We start from the raw sequence: 22,641 nt of genomic DNA on the forward strand, positions 1-22,641 counted from the left end.
TGTCAGTGCTACTGGGGCAACTTTAGTTTGGAGGAAGGCTGTGGCTAACCTACAATCTTTGGTTCAGGACTTCAGGATGCCATGTGGTGATGAGAGAGATGGTTGCTTGCTGTGCTCCTACATGGATACTGGATGGACTGGTGTGGGACTAAAGTCACTTGATGGATTACTTTTGTGTACATTGTCCATTGAGTTGTTTTTTTAGTTCAAGACAAGTGTGTGCAAGAAACCACCCCTAGACTTTCCAGTAGTAACTGGTTCCCTATCATTATTAGCTAGATGATGGAAGACAGGAGGAGTACAGGCCTTGGTAAGGTATGGAATTATCTGGTTATGTCTGCTGAGGAGAGGACGGGCTCGTGGTAATGGCTGGAGTGGAATCAGTGGAGTGGTATCAAACACATGGTTTCCAGGTGTCTGATGCCATTCTATTTGCTCCGTTCTGACCGTTATTATGAGTCGTTCTCTCCTCAGCAGCCTTCACCGTCGATTCAGAAATCACGAGGCTTGAGTAGGAAAAGACACCATGGAGAATCTAGTCACTGTTTCATTTAGTAGCGTATTTTCACCACAGAGGGGCAGTGTTTCACTGAGTGCTCCTGGGCTCTGATAGGGATGCGATGTGATTAAATGTATTCTGTTATTGGATTTTGTGATTATTAATCAATACTCGAATCTCTTACACTTATTAAAGTCAGGACTTTAGGCTTACTGTGTACATCATTATGATTGTCAATGTGGTAAGGAGATCAACTCTCGAGCCTTTCATGAAGAAGCACACGCATACATGCAACTTCAACATTTTTATGAGCAAACAAAGGAACAATATTTCTAAGGAACAGCAATAATATTAACAATGCTTAATATATATTTTGTACAAAAACAAGACATAATGGCGAAATGGAATCAGAGAGAGAAAATGCTCCTGAGCAATACTAATTCCTTGTACAGAGGCAAACAAATGAAACCATTCAGCAACAGACTAGTTGAGAAGAGGAGTGGGTAAAAGTTGTTCCTAACCACTGATACAGGGTCAGATCTTGTCTCCCTTGGTGGTAATGCTTGAGGGTAGGTGATACGTTGTCCTATTAGGAAGCTGTCCTAATATGGACAGGAACGTGTCCTAATATGGACAGGAGCGTGTCCTAATATGGACAGGAGCGTGTCCTAGTGTGGACAGGAGCGTGTCCTAGTGTGGACAGGAACGTGTCCTAATGTGGACAGGAACGTGTCCTAATGTGGACAGGAGCGTGTCCTAATGTGGACAGGAGCGTGTCCTAGTGTGGACAGGAGCGTGTCCTAATGTGGACAGGAACGTGTCCTAGTATGGACAGGAGCGTGTCCTAGTGTGGACAGGAGCGTGTCCTAGTGTGGACAGGAACGTGTCCTAATGTGGACAGGAACGTGTCCTAATGTGGACAGGAGCGTGTCCTAGTGTGGACAGGAGCGTGTCCTAGTGTGGACAGGAGCGTGTCCTAGTGTGGACAGGAGAGTGTCCTAGTATGGTCACCGTAAGATAATCAACCATCATCCATATCAGCCAGCAACTTCCGTCTACTGAGAATAATAGTAATGGACACAGATGGTGAATGGAGGCTATAGAGTTGCCCTTTATATCACAATAACCATTTTGACTAGCTATTTGCAACAGTTCTACAACAGCCTGAAACTTTGTATAGCTAATAACATATCAATTTACATCAGCACTTGTAGGATGTGTAAGGTCTACAGACAATGTGGCCAAGCCAGGGTGCCATGGTTGGATGAAAATCTGCTGCTATCCTAACAAATTACCCACAACAGCATGTAATATTCTAATCTCAAATGAAGTCTAATAAGCACGAGAAATGTAAAAAAAAAAAAAAGCCATGGTCAGATTTTTAATTAGTCAAAAAAGCTCTGAAAAAGTTTTTCACTAAGCAAAGATACAGCGGCCACTCATAATGGAGGTTGAAGCCAGATTACGAAGCCTGTGTTCTCCTTCACACGTAACAGTGTTGGGAAGCACTGCTCTGTCAATTACAAATAAAATGTGATGCTATTCAAAATGTAAGGACAATCCAATACATTAGTTTATATCATAGGAGGCTGCTGAGGGGAGAACGGCTCATAATCATGGCTGGAACGGAACAAATGGAATGGCATCAATGGCACCTGGAGACCATGTGTTTGTATTTAATACCATTCCACTAATTCCGCTCCAGTCATTACCACGAGCCAGTTCTCCCCAATTAAGGTGCCACCAACCTCCGGTGGTTTATATAACAGTTCTTTCTACCTGTTGATGTAGCTGCCAACTTCTCTGACTGTGTTTGTCATGTACGGCATGGCAAGACAACATTGAGTGTCAGAGGGGTTTGGCAGAAATGCATGCATATCTGGACAAGGCTATTGATGCTGTGTTTACACAGTCACCACAATTGTGATCTTTTTTTCACTAATTGGTCTTTTGATGTGAGAAGATCTGATTGGTCAAAAGACCAATTAGTGGGGGAAAATATCCTAAATGTGTGACTGTGTAAATACAACCAAAGAAATCCTTTAAAATGAATTGTTCTAATTACTAATTCAATTGTGCAGATGTCGTCAACGAGCTGTGTTGGCCCACAGGACTGCTGCTGACTGGATGTTTTTGTTTGTCGCTCCATTCTCGATAAACCCTAGACACTGTCGGGTGTGAAAAGCCCAGGAGGGCGAATGTTTTGGAGATACCAGATTTGGCGCACCTGGCACCGACGATCATACCACGCTCAAAGATGCTTAGGTGACTCGTTTTGCCTGTTCTAACATTCAATCAAACAGTAACTGAATACCTCTGTGCCTGGCTTTCGGTTTCATAGCAAGCCACAGCCACGTGAACATGGAGGTGTACCTAATAAACTGACCGGTGTGTGTGCGTGTGTATGTACAGTATGTATGTAATATATAATCAAAAGAACCTACCAGAAGTTGTCAGTGAAATGTCTTTGAGTTGGATGTATTTGCAACAGTCATCATGTATTTTCAGGACAGATAAGAGGGATGAATCACTCATACTGTACACTTCTCTTGTTTAGGAGACAGAATGGAGGATGGGATGCTGAGGCCTAGGGGTGGGAGGCTTGTTTTGTCACACACAAAGAAACATGTACAGCCACAAAACACACACACATAGCATTCCCATGAAACACACACTCATGCATGGCAGACGAACACAGACACACACACATGTATGGCCACTAAACACATACACAGGAGTGTGGCGCCAGAGCCTGAACAGGGGACAAACTAAGGCAAATTGGGCAGCATGTCTATGACTAACTTTAGGTCAGGTGAACCTTTATCTAAGAGGAGAAGGCTATGTACTGAATGTTCTAGCTAGATCTACAGTATAGTACACACTACCGTATAGGCATAGATCCATCCACAGGTTATGCCTGTGAGATTTAGGGAGTAGGGGAAGGGAGTGATGATGATGGGGAGTAGAATGAACACTGCTGCACCCCTTCAGGGGTACAATGTTTTCTAGCCCTTCTCAAATTCACATTGCTCAGACTGGAGGCCTCAGCGTGACCTCTGACCTCCCAAAGCGAGGGCACACTGGGAACAGAGGTCAATTCAACGTCTATTCCACGTTGAAATGACGTGAAACAATGTTGATTGAACCAGTGTCTGCCCAGTGGTAATGCTCCATATGCCAGCGTGCCAGAGCTGACCTCACAGACAGAGTGTGGGATAGGTTGGTGATTGTCCTTCCCTAGGCCTGGATGGGTGGCCTGGGATGAGTAGACTTGACCTCTCAGAAATAGTATGGGGTAGGTGGGTGATTGTCCTTCCCTAGGCCTGGATGGGTGGCCTGGGATGAGTAGACTTGACCTCTCAGAAATAGTATGGGGTAGGTGGGTGATTGGCCTTCCCTAGGCCTGGATGGGTGGCCTGGGATGAGTAGACTTGACCTCTCAGAAATAGTATGGGGTAGGTGGGTGATTGGCCTTCCCTAGGCCTGGGTAGCCTGTGATGAGCTCAGCATCTCAAACACGACATGACTCGGCAAGCCTGAAGACCAGCTATAAAATGTAGGTCAGATGCAAGTCAAACAGCTGCCAAACTAAGGGTAACTATTTCAAATAATGAATCCACGATGCGGTAGAGATTTATCGGTGTTTGTAGCATGACCTGCAGTGTTTTTGACGACTGCCATTTTGAATTGTAACTGATCAGACTGGATTTGTTTTTTGGGCTTTGAAGAAATGTTTCTTGACGGAGAAACAGATTAGCGCTGCTTAATTTACAGCAATGAAGACGACTACAGTATTCAATACCTGCTGAAGCAAAAACTGGTCTTTCTTGGACATTATTCTGTAACAGCAACATAACATCAATAGCAACAATTTATGAATGACGTGAAACGTGACAAGGGATGGTTTCAAACAGGACTGGACAATAGTGATTGAAAAATGCATTGTCTTTGCTATCTAAACTATCAAACAGTTCTATTCAGCTTGGACGAAAAATGAATTAAATGATTCTCAACCACGACATGACAATGTTGACTTGACAATTACAGCACACATTGGAGTCTATACAGTGTAGCAGCAGTTTGGTTAGTGATTAGCCTTGGTCGATGCCATGCTAATACCGTCATAACAAAATGTCAGCATTCATCTCTATAGTAGGACTCTGCACCCTTTCTGATCATGTGACCCGACCAAGAAACACTGGGCTATAATAATAATAATAACCCGACCAAGAATCACTCTGGGCTATAATAATAATAACCTGACCAAGAAACACTGGGCTATAATAATAATAATAATAATAACCTGACCAAGAAACACTGGGCTAGAATAATAATAATAACCCGACCAAGAATCACTCTGGGCTATAATAATAATAACCTGACCAAGAAACACTGGGCTAGAATAATAATAATAACCTGACCAAGAAACACTGGGCTAGAATAATAATAATAATCTGACCAAGAAACACTCTGGGCTAGAATAATAATAATAACCTGACCAAGAAACACTCTGGGCTAGAAAAATAATAACCTGACCAAGAAACACTGGGCTATAATAATAATAACCTGACCAAGAAACACTGGGCTAGAATAATAATAATAACCTGACCAAGAAACACTCTGGGCTAGAATAATAATAACCTGACCAAGAAACACTGGGCTATAATAATAATAACCTGACCAAGAAACACTGGGCTATAATAATAATAACCTGACCAAGAAACACTGGGCTATAATAATAATAACCTGACCAAGAAACACTCTGGGCTAGAATAATAATAATAACCTGACCGAGAAACACTGGGCTATAATAATAATAACCTGACCAAGAAACACTGGGCTAGAATAATAATAATAATCTGACCGAGAAACACTCTGGGCTATAATAATAATAACCTGACCAAGAAACACTGGGCTAGAATAATAATAATAACCTGACCAAGAAACACTGGGCTAGAATAATAATAATAATCTGACCGAGAAACACTGGGCTATAATAATAATAATAATCTGACCGAGAAACACTCTGGGCTAGAATAATAATTTGGGCCCTGAGTTTTTCCTGGTGAGGTCACCTGGTACCCATATTGGGTTCAATATCTACTCATTCTACACTTCTACTAATCATGGCCTTGGACTGAATGCTGTATCAAATAAAACACTGTGTACAGTACACACACACACACACGTGTACACTCACTCTCACACACACAGAGAGAAACTGTTAAATTACATAGTAAAGGTGCATTCATAGTTGTCGGGGGACTTCATACAGTCATCATTAGGTCATGTGATTCCAACTTTGTGACTCTGTTCAGCTGCATGCTGTAGGTCCATGACTCACTGATGAATATTTGTCCACAGCACATATGTGTCTTTTCAGAGGTTAAAAAAAATCACTAAGGTCTACCATAATGTTAAACCGACTTTACGGAGTCCATATTTGGACAGTATAAGTCTCAGCAGGACTTGTGCCAGCAAATTAACCATGTGGGATACCATGTGTTTTTATGTCATTTCAAAGTAGTCCCAGCATCTCTACTGTTCCTCCTATCTCTGTAGTAAGTCATTAGTAAGTCAAACTACACCTTGGTGTAGTGATCCAGAGGAGATGTGGCCTGCTGCTCACTGTTGTGTTAAGTAATACAGTATCTAAGAATAGAGGCATGTTACTAATTCCACATTCTGCAGAGCCCACCATTTTGGACAAACAATCTTTGTAAACAGACAATATTTACACAGTGAGTCTGCTATAGTCCTAGTCTCACTTTGGCATACTTCCTACATCCTAGTCTGGTATTTATCTCGGCTACAGGACCATGTGACAAAGACAGATTGAGGTGGAGGTTCACCCTGCTAGTGTAAACATATGTGCAAGGAATCCTTGTTCTCCATGGTTAAGTCTCATCTGCTGTCAATCAGTAACCGTAACACATGTTTCTTATTAGACAAGTTCAGGTAGCACTTCCTGTTTTCAGTCCCTTTTCTTCCGTTTGGGGCCTAATGAACACAACCCTGTTCTGGTCCTCACATGATCTTGTCACTGTCCACCAGCATCAATACACTCAGTACACGTCTTCAGCTTTCCACCCAAACACCAGAGAGCAAAGTCACAACTACAGTTAGTATTCTCTCCTTTATGAATATATCACAATGTATGGGTTTTACGACCAGGAAAACCCACTGTCATATCATTGTATGTCTTTTGAGAAAGTAAAGAGAGTTGGTAAACAGAGATAGGAGACATAAAGAACGTGATAACAGCCGTTGAGGAGCAGACACCATGAGGGCTTAGTTCCTCTGGCATTTTTTCACCTCGTCCACAGGGGGAAGAAAATGCTTACAAAATATCACACCGTGAGATCAACTACAATCACTCCCCCTATGTGAGCTGTTCATAGGGCATGGTAACAGGTCAGGATGACCGATTCCACCTGCAGAAACAAGTGTGTGTTTGTTTCTGTGTGTGTGCGCATGTGTGCGTTTTGCTAGTTTATTTGTTTGTGTGTGATGAGCTTGTGAGGGTGAGGGAGTGTTGATGTGAAATCAAAGATGTCTGTATAGATCACACATAAGGGATGCGTTAGAATTATCAAGCATCAAATGCTGGTCTGCAGGTCTCCATTGAGCAGCGTGCTTTGAGTCTCCGTGGGGTCATTCATCATGCGCGACTTGTCCTGCTTGCTGTCGCTGCGCTCAATCACATCCAGCCCGCCCACCTTCTTCCGACACAGAACGTTCTGGAAGCTCTTCTTGAAGTTCTCCGACAGGAACGCGTAAAGTATGGGGTTGGCACACGAGTTGGCGTAACCCAGGACCACCACGAAGGCAAAGGTGCTCCTCAGGAAGGGAGTGGTGGAGATGGTTCCTGTCACCGACGTCACGTTGAAGACATAGAAGGGCAGCCAGCAGAAGACGAACACAGCAACCACGATGGACACCATGCGGGTCACCTTCCTCTCCGAGCGCTTCCTCTTAGTGGACCCGACACGGATCCCTGACGACTTCACCTAAAAAATGATAGATTTTATTTGTATAGGACTCTTTAAAAAAACATAAATATTAGGAGACCCGACACAGATCCCTGAGAACTTCACTTTAATAGTAGTAATAATTATACATTTTATCTGTATAGCCCACTTTTAAATATAGGTAAATATAGCTACATCTCAAGGCACTTCACCGCACAGGCAAAATCAAAAGAAGAAAACGATAGATTAAAGTAGACATACTGTGCTACCATTACAACATACGATAGGTCACAACTATTTAGTCAGGTTCAAATGAAAAGGATAGAAAGACAGCAGTAGTCATCATCAGTCTCATCTATGTAGGTCAGCCTTGGTCTCAGCAGGTGACACTGAGGATGTCCTAATATGGACACCGTAGTGGTGGCAGAACGATGTAAAACAAGTAAAACCTTAATGATGATGGTGAGTTAACACAGGCAGGGGACCATGAGACTGACCTTGATGATGATGGTGAGTTAACACAGGCAGGTGACCATGAGACTGACCTTGATGATGATGGTGAGTTAACACAGGCAGGGGACCATGAGACTGACCTTGATGATGATGGTGAGTTAACACAGGCAGGGGACCATGAGACTGACCTTGATGATGATGGTGAGTTAACACAGGCAGGGGACCATGAGACTGACCTTGATGATGATGGTGAGTTAACACAGGCAGGGGACCATGAGACTGACCTTGATGATGATGGTGAGTTAACACAGGCAGATGACCATGAGACTGACCTTGATGATGATGGTGAGTTAACACAGGCAGGTGACCATGAGACTGACCTTGATAATGATGAGAAGGTAACACAGGCAGGGGACCATGAGACTGACCTTGATGATGATGGTGAGTTAACACAGGCGGGTGACCATGAGACTGACCTTGATGATGATGGTGAGTTAACACAGGCAGGGGACCATGAGACTGACCTTGATGATGATGGTGAGTTAACACAGGCAGGTGACCATGAGACTGACCTTGATGATGATGGTGAGTTAACACAGGCAGGGACCATGAGACTGACCTTGATGATGATGGTGAGTTAACACAGGCAGGGGACCATGAGACTGACCTTGATGATGATGGTGAGTTAACACAGGCAGGGGACCATGAGACTGACCTTGATGATGATGGTGAGTTAACACAGGCAGGTGACCATGAGACTGACCTTGATGATGATGGTGAGTTAACACAGGCAGGTGACCATGAGACTGACCTTGATGATGATGGTGAGTTAACACAGGCAGGTGACCATGAGACTGACCTTGATGATGATGGTGAGTTAACACAGGCAAGTGACCATGAGACTGACCTTGATGATGATGGTGAGTTAACACAGGCAGGTGACCATGAGACTGACCTTGATGATGATGGTGAGTTAACACAGGCAGGTGACCATGAGACTGACCTTGATGATGATGAGAAGGTAACACAGGCAGATGACCATGAGCGGGAGGAAGAAACCCAGGACGAAGGTGTAGAACATGAAGGCGGTGTAGTAGGCCTCCTCAGGCTCCGGCCACACGATGGTACAGAAGCAACTGTTGTGCTTGGTGATTAAACCGCTGTAGATTATGATAGGCAGGTTGACCAGGAGTGACACCCCCCACACCGCCAGGTTGATGGTCTTGGCCATACGTGGCTTGCGCCACTTGGTGGACCGGATGGGGTGCACCACGGCCAGGTAGCGGTCGATGCTCATGACCATAAGGCAGAAGATGGAGGTGAACTGGTTGAGTGAGTCCACGGTCATGACCACACGGCACAGCACCTCACCGAACGGCCAGTGGACCAGCGCCAGCTGAATGGCGATGAACGGTAACCCCAGCATGAACAGAACATCTGCGACTGCCAAATTCATGATGTAAATATTCGTGACTGTCTTCATCTTGGCGTAACGCAGAATGACGTAGATCACAAGGGCGTTGCCACAGAGACCGATACCACACACCAGGAAGTAGAGGAAGGTGATGACCATGGTGCTGGTTTGGTTGAACGTGTTGTCGCCCATATAGGTACCATTGGGTTCCGTTGACTCGTTGCCCAGAATAAAGCTGTCGTACATCAGGGGTTCTTCGGTTAGGTTGGGGAGCGAGGAGGGGAACACCCAGGAGTCCATGGTGGCTCTGGTTCCTCAATGTCTCTCAGATATCCAAGGAACTCTGACTATGACATCCCACCTGCATGGATGGAAGAAAATAACAGAATCAATGTGGTGCCTCTCGCTCTCTCTCTGTCTCTGTCTCTCAGTCTCTCTCTCTAGGGAACAAACATTTTTGAAAAGCCTCCCAAAATATAACAGCACATAGTTACGAAATGTAAATGTACATTTACTTTCTGTTCCCCTCCCCCCTCAGATTTTCATTACAAACAATATTACATTCTTTGTCCCTAATGAACCTCAAAGCTGTTTAGCACCCTTTTTGTCCAAGCTGGGCTTAAACACATTTGATAATATTAGTTTATTATATTAGCAGTAACTAGTGGTGGGAAAAGTACCCAATTGTCATACTTGAGTAAAAGTAAAGATACCTTAATAGAAAATGACTCAAGTAAAAGTGAAAGTCACCCAGTAAATTATTACTTGAGTAAAATCTTAAAAGTATTTGGTTATAAATATACTTACACATGAAGAGTAAATGTAATTGCTCAAATATACTTAAAAATATAAGTTATTTCAAATTCCTTATATTATTAAACAGGCATAATTTTATTTTTTTCTGGATAACCAGGGTCACATTACAACACAGACATAATTTACAAACACAGCATGTGTGTTTAGTGAGTCTGTCAGATCAGGGGCAGTAGGGATGACCAGGGATGTTCTCTTGATAAGTTTGTGAATTTTTCTGTCCTGCTAAGCATTCAAAATGTAATGAGTACTTTTGGGTTTCATGGAGTAAAAAGTACATTATTTTCTTTAGGAATGTAGTAAAGTAAATAGTCAAGTACAGATACCAAAATAACTACTTTAGTAGTACTTTAAAGTAGTTTTACTTGAGTACTTTACACCACTGACTATAACAATATGAAGACCATTATGACTGTCTACAAATGCTTAAGTGTAGACTGTAGCATAACTAAAAGTGGTTGCCTTTCCAGACAATGCAGGTAATTCTGCCCCCCTCAGCTCCGAGGATGGCACATGCTGTTGACTTAATTGATTAGGATTTTAATGAGTGTGCCACGCTTGTGCTGTTGCAATAAAACTATGCTCATCACAGACTACTGTAATAATAACCTGGCTCAAACCAGGAAGAGATGGGATGGCTTTTGAAACCACACAGGCAGACCTGGTTTAAATACTATTTGAAATTATTTCAAATACTTTACCTGGTCTTGATTGAGCTTGCCTGGTGTAATGGAACCAATGAAATAGTCCCAGAACTGTAAACCCCACCCCTCTGGCACTCCAGACAGACTCTATCAAACACTCAAAGAACACATACTATTTGAACCCAGGTCTGGCACACAGGGCAGCTTGCTCTCCCCTACCTCCAATGCATTGGGTATATATTTACTAATGTCCTTATGTAACGTGGTAACCACTGTGTAACCTGTGTTGCAATCACACTCCAGACCATTGGTTCCTGGGGCCTCATTTGTAAGCCCTGCATACATAAATAATGGTTGACAGTATGGTTAGGCTACAATATTGATGTGACATCATTACCTATTTAATCTCAGAGCCTATTCATTTTTTTTACATTTTAGTCATTTAGCAGACGCTCTTATCCAGAGCGACATACATTTTTTTTCTGGCCTGGCCCCCCATGGGAATCGAACCCACAACCCTGGCGTTGCAAACACCATTCTCTACCAACTGAGCTACAGGGAAGGCTGGACATACAGTATAAACCCAATACTCTGTTGATAAACTAAATATTGAACAACAATTTGTCATTTGCATGCAGTGGCCAAATGGCAATAGTTCCACATTATACAGGAAATAAAGAACGTCATTGTCTCTATAAAAGGTGAATGGAGGGCGTCTTCCAGGCAGAGTTTTAATGCTCGTTCAGGCGCACACAGTTTTATGACACGTCTGATATATAACGGGAAACATGCAATGTATGGCTTGCGCCACGTTTATAAATCTCAATATTATTGTAAGTGCACAGACTTTTCAGAAATGGCGTACGCAGAAATTGAGTGTGAAATGTACATAACATTATAAATGAGGACCCTGGTCCTGGAGGTGTCTGTTGAGAGAGAGACTTGGTTGGCTGGTTCAGCTGCAGCCTCTGTCTACAGTCAGCCTGTGGTAATCAGTACTGGGTAATCCCCATGATCTTCGAAAATCAATGGGGATAGACCTATATCCTGTCCACGAATGCATAGGCATCATGCTCCGTTAAAGCCCATTAACCGAGGGCACATGCTCCCTGATTTGGATCCCATTTGTGATAAAATATACAGTGCCTTCAGAAAGTATTCAAACCCTTTGACTTTTTCCACATTTTCTTGTGTTACAGCCTGAATACAAAATTGATTAAAAAAATATATATATATATTTTTTTTTACAAATGAAAGCTCAAATATCTTGAGTCAATAAGTATTCAACACATTTGTTATGGCAAGCCTAAATAAGTTCAGGAGTGAATATTTGTTTAACAAGTCACATAATATGTTGTATGGACTCACTATGTGTGCAATAACAGTGTTTAACATGCTTTTTTAAATGACTACCTCATCTCTGTACCCCACACATACAGTTATCTGTAAGGTCCCTCAGTCGAGCAGTGAATTTAAAACACAGATTCAACCAGAAAGCCAGGGGAAGTTTTCCAATGCCTCACAAAGAAGGGCACCTATTGGTAGATGGGTGAAAGAAAATAAAAGCAGGCACTGAATATCCCTTTGAGCATGGTGACGTTATTAATTACACTTTGGAGGGTGTATCTATACACCCAGTCATTACAAAGATACAGGCGTCCATCCTAACTCAGTTGCCAGATAGGAAGAAAACCACTCAGGGATTTGTAATTGCTTCCAAAGGTGATTCTAACATGTATTGACTCAGGGGGTTGAATACCTATCTAATTAAGATATACACTGCTCAAAAAAATAAAGGGAACACTTAAACAACACAATGTAACTCCAAGTCAATCACACTTCTGTGAAATCAAACTGTCCACTTAGGAAGCAACACTGATTGACCATAAATTTCACATGCTGTTGTGCAAATGGAATAGACAACAGGTGGAAATTATAGGCAATTAGCAAGACACCCCCAATAAAGGAGTGGTTCTGCAGGTGGGGACCACAGACCACTTCTCAGTTCCTATGCTTCCTGGCTGATGTTTTGGTCACTTTTGAATGCTGGCGGTGCTTTCACTCTAGCGGTAGCATGAGACGGAGTCTACAACCCACACAAGTGGCTCAGGTAGTGCAGCTCATCCAGGATGGCACATCAATGCGAGCTGTGGCAAGAAGGTTTGCTGTGTCTGTCAGCGTAGTGTCCAGAGCATGGAGGCGCTACCAGGAGACAGGCCAGTACATTAGGAGACGTAGAGGAGACCGTAGGAGGGCAACAACCCAGCAGCAGGACCGCTACCTCCGCCTTTGTGCAAGGAGGAGCAGGAGAAGCACTGCCAGAGCCCTGCAAAATGACCTCCAGCAGGCCACAAATGTGCATGTGTCTGCTCAAACGGTCAGAAACAGACACCATGAGGGTGGTATGAGGGCCCGATGTCCACAGGTCGGGGTTGTGCTTACAGCCCAACACCGTGCAGGACGTTTGGCATTTGCCAGAGAACACCAAGATTGGCAAATTTGCCACTGGCGCCCTGTGCTCTTCACAGATGAAAGCAGGTTCACACTGAGCACATGTGACAGACGTGACAGAGTCTGGAGACGCCGTGGAGAACGTTCTGCTGCCTGCAACATCCTCCAGCATGACCGGTTTGGCGGTGGGTCAGTCATGGTGTGGGCTGGCATTTCTTTGGGGGGCCGCACAGCCCTCCATGTGCTCGCCAGAGGTAGCCTGACTGCCATTAGGTACCGAGATGAGATCCTCAGACCCCTTGTGAGACCATATGCTGGTGCGGTTGGCCCTGGGTTCCTCCTAATGCAAGACAATACTAGACCTCAAGTGGCTGGAGTGTGTCAGCAGTTCCTGCAAGAGGAAGGCATTGATGCTATGGACTGGCCCGCCCGTTCCCCAGACCTGAATCCAATTGAGCACATCTGGGACATCATGTCTCGCTCCATCCACCAACGTTGCACCACAGACTGTCCAGGAGTTGGCGGATGCTTTAGTCCAGGTCTGGGAGGAGATCCCTCAGGAGACCATCCGCCACCTCATCAGGAGCATGCCCAGGCGTTGTAGGGAGGTCATACAGGCACGTGGAGGCCACACACACTACGGAGCCTCATTTTGACTTGTTTTAAGGACATTACATCAAAGTTGGATCAGCCTGTAGTGTGGTTTTCCACTTTAATTTTGAGTGTGACTCCAAATCCAGACCTCCATGGGTTGATAAATTTGATTTCCATTGATTATTTTTGTGTGATTTTGTTGTCAGCACATTCAACTATGTAAAGAAAAAAGTATTTAATAAGATTATTTCTTTCATTCAGATCTAGGATGTGTTGTTTAAGTGTTCCCTTTATTTTTTTGAGCAGTATATATTAGTGTATAATTTTTTATATATATATATATGTTTTTTTTTTTTTTTTACAAATGTTGTAATTGTTCTTCCACTTTGACATTACAGAGTATCTTGTGTAGATCATTGACAAAAAAAATGACAATTTAATCCATTTGAATCCCACTTTGTAACACGACAAAAGTCAAGGGGTTTGAATACTTTCCCGAAGGCACTGAACAATTCATTGTTTCATAGAGAATGAGTTGAAATATATTGAATTGGGCCATCACTGCCCACACAAAGCATTAGTGAGGGACATGAGTCATGACATCTCTGTAGGAGGGCCCAGCTGTTCATGCACTCAGTCATTGGTTTCACAGCATGTTGGATACTTCTTTTACTATTCCGCCTTAAAGGCCCTTATCAAATGTAATCACACAGCAGATTAAAAGCTGCAACAGTAGGGCCCTGGTGTGTGTATGGAGAGCTCCCCTGGGAATTCTCTCTCCTTTAAATACAAAATGGCACAGCTTCAGTTCTGCCTTTTATCACAAGTCTGAGTACAGGTTTCCAGCTAGTTTATGTTGTCATGTCCGCTAGACGAGCACACTGCAACACACACGTACACACATGCACATACACACACACACACATATGCACACACACACACGTGTGCACATACACATGGACACAGACTATATTCTTCCCTCAGTAAATAACAACCCAAAGGTTACTCCTCTCCACTGTTATAGAAAACGTGTATTTATTAGGGGGTGGGAACGAATGCAAATTAGTATGTAAATGATTCTATGTAATTGAAAGAAAGGAAGGACTGCGGCACCACAATCAGTGAGCCGTGACAGAGTCAAATTAGTGTGCAGTTCGGTGTCAGCACACAGTGGGAGGGATGCCCCCTGCCAACCTGAGATAATATCAACATCATAACATGTTTCATTATGCCAATTTGTCATTGCACCTCCTGCACAGTGAAAGCTGCCTCGGAGTCGTCTGAGATATGGGTATTGTTGTGCTAAATAAGCAACACCAGATATGAGGGAGGAGGGAGGGGTATGTGGGATGTTGAAAACAAAACAGTAAAACAGATGGTGACATTGCCTGGGCCACGTGTCCATGTGTTCGTCCCAAATAGAACCCTATTCCCTCCCTTTGTACTGCACTACTTTGACCAGGGCCCATAGTGTCCACTGCCCATAGGGTGGCATTTGGGGCGCAGACCGTGGGCTACATTCTATCAGATCCACGCTAGCTGACACCCACATAGCGGTTGTTTGGCGGTGTCAGAGGTGGAATTGCATTAGAGCTGTCAAATCCACAAGCGGCTCCCGGCATTATACCTAAAGCATTATACCTAAAGCATTATACCTAAAGCGACAGTTGCATTAGGAGAAATCCAGCCTTGTAAGAACAAGGCTGATAGATTGGATTAGGCTGATAGAAATCCTCATTATGTTGTTTAATGAAAAGCTAGCTCGTCACCTACCGTGCCAGAGACAGAGAGTAGCCTAACAACTGAAGCGGTTGCTATCAATGCACCAAATTCACAACATTGCTATACACTGAAGCATTTCGCTACACTCACAATAACATCTGCTAGACATGTGTATATGACAAATAAACATTTGATTTGATTTGTACAAAACATTAGGAACACCTGCTCTTTCCATGACATAGACTGACCAGGTGATGCCAGGTAAAAGCTATGATCCCTTATTGATGTCACTTGTTAAATCCACTTCAATCAGTGTAGATAAAGGGGAGGGGACAGGTTAAAGAAGGATTTTTAAGCCTGTGTCAAGAACTGCAATACTGCTCGGTTTTTCACACTCAACTGACACAACTGTGCGAAGCATTGGAGTCAACATGGGCCAGCATCCCTGTGGAATGCTTTCAACACCTTGAAGAGTGCCCCACCGAATTGAGGCTGTTCTGAGGGCAAAGGGGGGTGCAACTCAATATTAGCATGGTGTTCCTAATGTTTTGTACACTCAGTGTAATTCCCTAATCATATCCTGCATCACGGATGGGACCCTATTACCTACATAGTGCACTACTTTTGACCAGGACCCATAGGAAATAGGGTATCATTTCAGATGCATGGTGCAACATGTTTGCTCCATGCTTAGATGTACAATTTGGACTTGTTGAACTGAAATTGGTGGGTTGACGTTGGCTACTGAACTATGAATAGATGCACTGTACAGTATGTATTGAATGCAACATTGAGCAATTCGTCAACAAGTGGTTCAGTCTCAGTAGTCTGGATCTAAGCCTAGTGGTAGAATTGACATATATAATGAAATAGAATCAAATGAAATAGAATAGAATATAGAGAAGAATAGACTAGAAGACCTCCTGTGGGTTGTTTAGGAACCTGATTCATTGTTCTGCCAGATTACTTCCCTCTGGCTTTTCAGGCACTGCCACAATAGAATAGACAACATGTGGGCTGATTGGCACCTGATAGAAAAAGAGACTGAAATACGGGATGCAAATACAGCTGTCTGTGTCTGTCCTGAGCTCATTGGCGTGGAAAACTGTGAGGGGCCCAGTTGAAACAATGTTGATAGTTCGCTAGTGGACTGGACCCATAAATTAGAGTCCCCACCCAAAGTTTGACCCTTGTTGCATTCAGGGGAGCTCATGTCTCATTCAAGGGGGCAGAGCCCCCCCCCGGCCCCCTGTAATTGACACACTGCCAAGGACAGTAAAAATGGGACCTGATACGTCTCTGCTTGGCACTCAGCATTAAGAAGATAAGGAGGTATGAGATTTCGGGTAAGGCCCTGCCATAGACTAGCGTCCTGTCCAGGCGGTTACTCAAGCTGCCTCACGCTACAGAAACAGGAGATAGGATCTTGCTCCAAGACGTTCTGGGCCAGCTCGCATAAACCAAGGCTGTCTTAATGCTTTACAGTGTATTGATTTAGAATAGAATAGAATAGACCACCGGTGGGCTGATCCTGCACCTGATAGATTGAAATCTTGTTCCGACACATTACTCCTGTATCTCTTCAGGCTCAATGCTTTATATTGCTTTGGTTTAGAATATAATATAATAGATCTCTGTTCAGGCACCTGATAGATTGTCTGCCAGTTCACACCCCTTTCTCTTCACTGGCTGGGTCAATGCTTTACAGTGCTTTGGTTTAGAATAGACCACATGAGTGCTGTTCAGGCACTACCTGACAGATACCTTGTTCTGCCAGTTTACTCTGCTCTGTCTTTTGAAGCACTGGATCCTTACATGTTATTATTATTTTTAATTTAACCTTTATTTAACTAGGCAAGTCAGTTAAGAACAAATTCTTATTTACAATGACAGCCTAGGAACAGTGGGTTAACTGCCTTGTTCAGGGGCAGAACGACAGATTTTTACCTTGTCAGTTCAGGGGATATGATCTAGCAAACTTTCAATTACTTGCCCAAACCTCTAACCACTAGGCTACCTGCCGCCCTATGTATTTATTGCCTTTACCTCCCTTTATCTCACCTCATTTGCTCACATTGTATATAGACTTATTTTTCTACTGTATTATTGACTGTATGTTTGTTTTACTCCATGTGTAAATCTATGTTGTTATGTGTGTCGAACTGCTTTGCTTTATCTTGCCCAGGTCGCAGTTGTAAATGAGAACTTGTTCTCAACTTGCCTACCTGGTTAAATAAAGTTGAAATAAAAAATAAATCAAGTATGTCGTATTCTAACTCAACGTACTGTAGAACACTGGCACAATGCACCTGATAGCTTGCCATCTTGTTCTGCCAGTTTACTCCGCTCTTTTCAGGCACACAGTGACTCTGTCACAAACCTTTAGCGCAGTGATTTAAAGGGCTGTGTGGGTAATCTGGAGTAGACGATAAGGAGCTACTCATCTGTTTGTTCTTGCAGCAACAGACCCTGTTGAGCCGATGATCAGAACATTGAAATCCACGTTTCAGATGTGATCACAGAGAGTGGTCAGGGATTGGAACCATCAAAACTTAAATATGCGCAACATGAAAGAGTTAATCCAATGGTAGTCATCTGATAAAATAGTGTCATAAATCACTCAGTCTATGAATGTGACAATACATTTGAAAAAAGTAAAGCGATAGTATGATTTGAAGCTTAAATATTTAATCAATATTTCAATAACATCAACACACATGATTCCCATTGTGTTTCTTTACCATGATGACGGAATAAGAATTATAGACTAGATCATTTTTTCATACACGTAAATTGACAGAAAATGTCAGTTGGAAAACTTTAAGAAAGATATAACATGTCATTTTGATAATGACACATTTCTATATTTTCCTTACCTTTAAAATCGATTAAATATAATCCAATGTATAACTTTATTCGGTTTATCTGAGTTCAATGGGTCTTCATTTCCCACCATGAAACCTTCTCAAACACCTCTCCAATACGTTCAGCCGAAACGAGGTTTGACAGCTCTCTGCCATTTGAATTCACCTTTCAAAATAACCAACCTTTGATAATTTGCCATCATGCTGAAATAAGTTGTAAAAAAGATCGAGATCATTGAAAATGTGTCTACGCAAGAAAAGAAATAAATGTATGTGGCACGACTCTGCGTCTGGCTACATGGTAAGGTGCGCACAGAGAATGCCTTGAGTGGAAAGGACCGGAATGAGAGGAGATGCGGAGCGCGCGCAGCTTGTATTAGCTACTCACAGCTTGTAATGACAGACACCGGGTAGAGACCTCGTACAGGGCTGTTGCTTCTGCTTGCTACTGTTCTCCAGCCCAGCACACAGATGGAGTTACTGGTCCGTTATTTCCCCGTTCCTTCTCCGTTTCCTCCCATTTAAAAAAACAAAAGCATGCAGCAACCTCGTTGTCACCAGGCTATAACGTTAGGACTGAGCCAACACACTACGAAAAGATCAAGGTGGTCCAGTGTGCTGAAGCCTTGTTTACCTCCGGTCTTCATTTGAGTTGTGAGATTAAAAATAATTATTGGAAATGTCCTGATTTATTGATTATAGGCCTAGAGATCATCAAGTAAATCTATTAACCAAATTAATTGAAAATGATAGTCGTTATGTTAGCATAATTATTAGAGCTAAATTATGCCAGATACCTCTTGTATTTTTGCTGTGCAGCCCATATCAAACATACTGTTCATTCGACCCGGATTGTGAAAGTAGCCAACCAGTAGCCAACCAGTGAGGTAGAGGAGGGGACATGAGACACCATACCAGCGTCACACATAGCTTTGTGGACGAGAACCAAGTTATTCACACCGTTGCAAAACAACATGCAGCAGACAGACAACTGTTATCTTTGGCATAAAAAGAACGCAAACACTGTTCTGCCTGCCTTCATGCTGACCTGCTGCACTCCCAGGAGCATAGATTATTGTGCAGACCTGGGTGGGTTCAAATACTATTGGAAGCCATTTAAAATACTCTAGGGCCTGATGAAGCTTGCCTGACACAATGGAACCAATAGAAAGACCTCCAAAATTCAAAACTCTTGGCAGGCAAAAAAAAGAAGAAAAAAAGGCAGTGTTCAAAATATTTGTAATAGTATTTGAACCCTGGTATGAAACTGTGTGGAACAATAATGATTGTGTAACAGATTAAACTACCATGTCCTTTCCTCTAATATTTTTTTGACCAGGGGAAGAGTCAAGTGGGTCCTAAAAAGCACCCAATTCACATAGCCGTGGGAAGTAGGGTTGCTGCGGGTGCTGTGGGACCCCCTGAAAAATCAGAATATATAAATATATATTTTATGCTATTTTTTTTCTCACAAAAGTAGTGCACTGCACCTTTACTAGTCCTGAATTAGAGGACCAATATAGCTGTCTGTAGAGTTCTTACTTGCGTCATTTGTGCTGCTGGCACTCTTTGGACATTGTCCTTGCCATCCTACAGAGTGTAAGCCAGTAAGCGGACATTCCGGGGGGGGGGGGTGGGGGGGGAGGGGTGGTTGTATCTGAGACACTGCAGATAAAAGATAGGCCATGGCTGTGTGTGTCAAACCAAGACCTGCCTCTTCTCCCCTCACCGTTCACATTAGATAACTACAGACTTCTAAATTGCTGTTTTCCTTGAAATCCCCACCATTCTTTCTTCCATTTAATTGACAGACACTGGTTGAATCAATGTTGTTTTTGCATAATTTCAATGAAGTTACAGTGGCATGAAAAAGTATGTGAACCCTTTGGAATTACCTGGATTTCTGCATAAATTTGATCTGATCGTCATCTTAGTCACAACAATAGACAAACACAGTCTGCTTAAAATAATAACACACAAACAATTATACATTTTCATGTCTTTATTGAATACACCATGTAAAGACTCACAATGCAGGTTGGAAAAAGTATGTGAACCCTTGGATTTAATAACTGGTTGACCCTCCTTTGGCAGCAATAACCTCAACCAAACTTTTCTGTAGTTGCGGATTGTGACGTAGAAGTCCGTCACTGGCCGCGGGCATTATTTGGTACTTTAACGCACGCACACATTCATCACTCCTCCCTGCTCCGTTATCAGATAAGTTAACTTGTGTGTCGACTCACATTGTTAACTTTAATGTAAATGGGCATATTGGAAGACACTGTCAGTAGTGATGCAATTTTGTAAATGTTATATTGTGATGTTGTTTCATAAACGTGTTGCAATGTATATATTTTGGTATGTTTAGATAAATGGAAACTGTAGGTTGAATAGGTAATTGCTTAATTAATTAGTGTTAATTGTTCTGAGGGGAGGGGCTACCCCTACAAAAGGAGCCTCTCTTTCAGTTCATGGGGAGGCATTTTGGATTGAGCTGTGGGTGGGGCAGAATTGTTTTTAAGCTGTCCCATAAGGTATACGTTTGATGGCAGTACTGTTGTTTTTGTTCCGGAATCACTATGTAAATAAACACCTTTGCACAGAAGAACTTTTGCGGCTCCGCCATCTTTTTATTTTTATGGAGGTTAGGTTTTCCAGTTCAGCCTTCTGGCCTACTCTACGTGACACGGATCAGACCTGCACAACGGTCAGGAGGAATTTTGGACCATTCATCTTAACAAAACTGTTTCAGTTCAACAATATTCTTAACATATCTGGTGAAAACCGCTCTCCAGGTCATGCCACAGCATCTCAATCGGGTTGAGGTCAGGACTCTGACTGGGCCACTCCAGAAGGCGTATTTTCTTCTGTTGAAGCCATTCTGTTGTTGATTTGCTTCTGTGTTTTGGGTTGTTATCCTGTTGCATCACCCAACTTCTGTTGAGCTTCAATTGCCAGACAGATAGCCTAACATTCTCCTGCAAAATGTCTTGATACACTTGGGAATTCATTTTTCCATCGATGATAGCAAGCTGTCCAGGCCCTGAGGCAGCAAAGCAGCCCCAAACCATGATGCTCCCTCCACCATACTTTACAGTTGGGATGAGGTTTTGATGTTGGTGTGCTGTGCCTTTTTTTCTCCACACATAGTGTTGTGTGTTCCTTCCAAACAAGTCAACTTTAGTTTAATCTGTCCACAGAATATTTTGCCAGAAGTGCTGTGGAACATGTAGGTGCTCTTTTGCGAACTTCAGACATGCAACAATGATTTTTTTGACAGCAGTGTTTAGTGTTTAACGTATCTTAGACTTGTTAACAGAGACGTTAGCATGTTCCAGAGATTTCTGTAAGTCTTTAGCTGACACTCTAGGATTCTTCTTAACCTCATTGAGCATTCTACACTGTGCTCTTGCAGTCATCTTCGCAGGATGGCCACTCCTAGGGAGAGTAGCAACAGTGCTGAACTTCTCCATTTATACACAATTTGTCTTACCGTGGACTGATGAACATCAAGGCTTTTAGAGATACTTTTGTAACCCTTTCCAGCTTAATGCAAGTCAACAATTCTTAATCTTAGGTCTTCTGAGATCTCTTTCGTTCGAGGCATGGTTCACATCAGGCAATGCTTCTTGTGAATAGCAAATGCACATTTTGAGTGCTTTTTATAGGGCAGGGCAGCTCTAACCAACATCTCCAATCTCGTCTCATTGATTGGACTCCAGGTTAGCTGACTCCTGACTCCAATTAGCTTTTGGAGAAGTCGTTAGCCTAGGGGTTCACATACTTTTTCCAACCTACACTGGGAATGTTTAAATGATGTATTCAATATAGACAAGAAAAAGACTTTTTTTTTTGTTATTGGTTTAAGCACACTGTGTTTGTCTGCTGTTCTTTCCCTTCTTTCTCATAAACAAGGGGGATGAGAGAGACATGAGTCAGGTGTAGTAATAACGCTTCCTCAGGGCTTCAATAAAAGGCTCTGTGGGTGAGGAGGAAGTGGAACTAATCTCAGTGTCTAAAAAGTGTATCTTCCACTGTTGCTTGTAGCCACAGAGTATCCACTTAAGAGGGTGGTGTCTGGGAGCCCTGTTGAACCAATAATGAGAAGAAAGTGCTTTCATATCCAGAAATATACAAACTGTTGTAAAGAAGGGGGAGTGGAGGAGAGGAGAGAGGAATGTGCTGGTTTGTCACGAGCATTGTGTTCAGTATG

General features: G+C 42.8%; 1 protein-coding gene across 3 annotated transcripts; it reads right to left on the minus strand.

Annotated features, from left to right (window-relative positions):
• Positions 1-6,616: 6,616 nt before the first annotated feature.
• On the minus strand, positions 6,617-19,379 carry LOC115206854 (somatostatin receptor type 2). 3 transcript variants are annotated; one of them, XM_029774047.1, is made up of 3 exons: positions 19,223-19,379; positions 8,927-9,698; positions 6,617-7,509 (listed from the first exon to the last, which is right to left on the minus strand). In XM_029774047.1, the coding sequence occupies exons 2-3, from the start codon at positions 9,635-9,637 to the stop codon at positions 7,099-7,101; spliced, it is 1,122 nt and encodes a 373-aa protein (XP_029629907.1). In that variant the 5' UTR covers positions 9,638-9,698; positions 19,223-19,379; the 3' UTR covers positions 6,617-7,098. The 3 variants fall into 3 exon arrangements, with proteins under 3 accessions (XP_029629907.1, XP_029629900.1, XP_029629895.1); XM_029774040.1 differs by having other exon boundaries at positions 18,814-19,379; XM_029774035.1 differs by having other exon boundaries at positions 18,438-19,379.
• Between the last annotated feature and the right edge of the window lie 3,262 nt (positions 19,380-22,641).

Source organism: Salmo trutta, chromosome 1 (genome assembly GCF_901001165.1).
Source record: "Salmo trutta chromosome 1, fSalTru1.1, whole genome shotgun sequence".
NCBI lineage: Eukaryota > Metazoa > Chordata > Actinopteri > Salmoniformes > Salmonidae > Salmo > Salmo trutta.

What these genes read in the sequence shown, in the direction of transcription:
- LOC115206854 (XM_029774047.1), bottom strand. Translation starts at nt 9,637, where the DNA reads ATGGACTCCTGGGTGTTCCCCTCCTCGCTCCCCAACCTAACCGAAGAA. An exon ending in ACCTTCTCATCATCATCAAG is followed by an intron (nt 7,510 to 8,926) that starts GTCAGTCTCATG and finishes ATCATTTTTTAG; the next exon opens with GTGAAGTCGTCAGGGATCCG.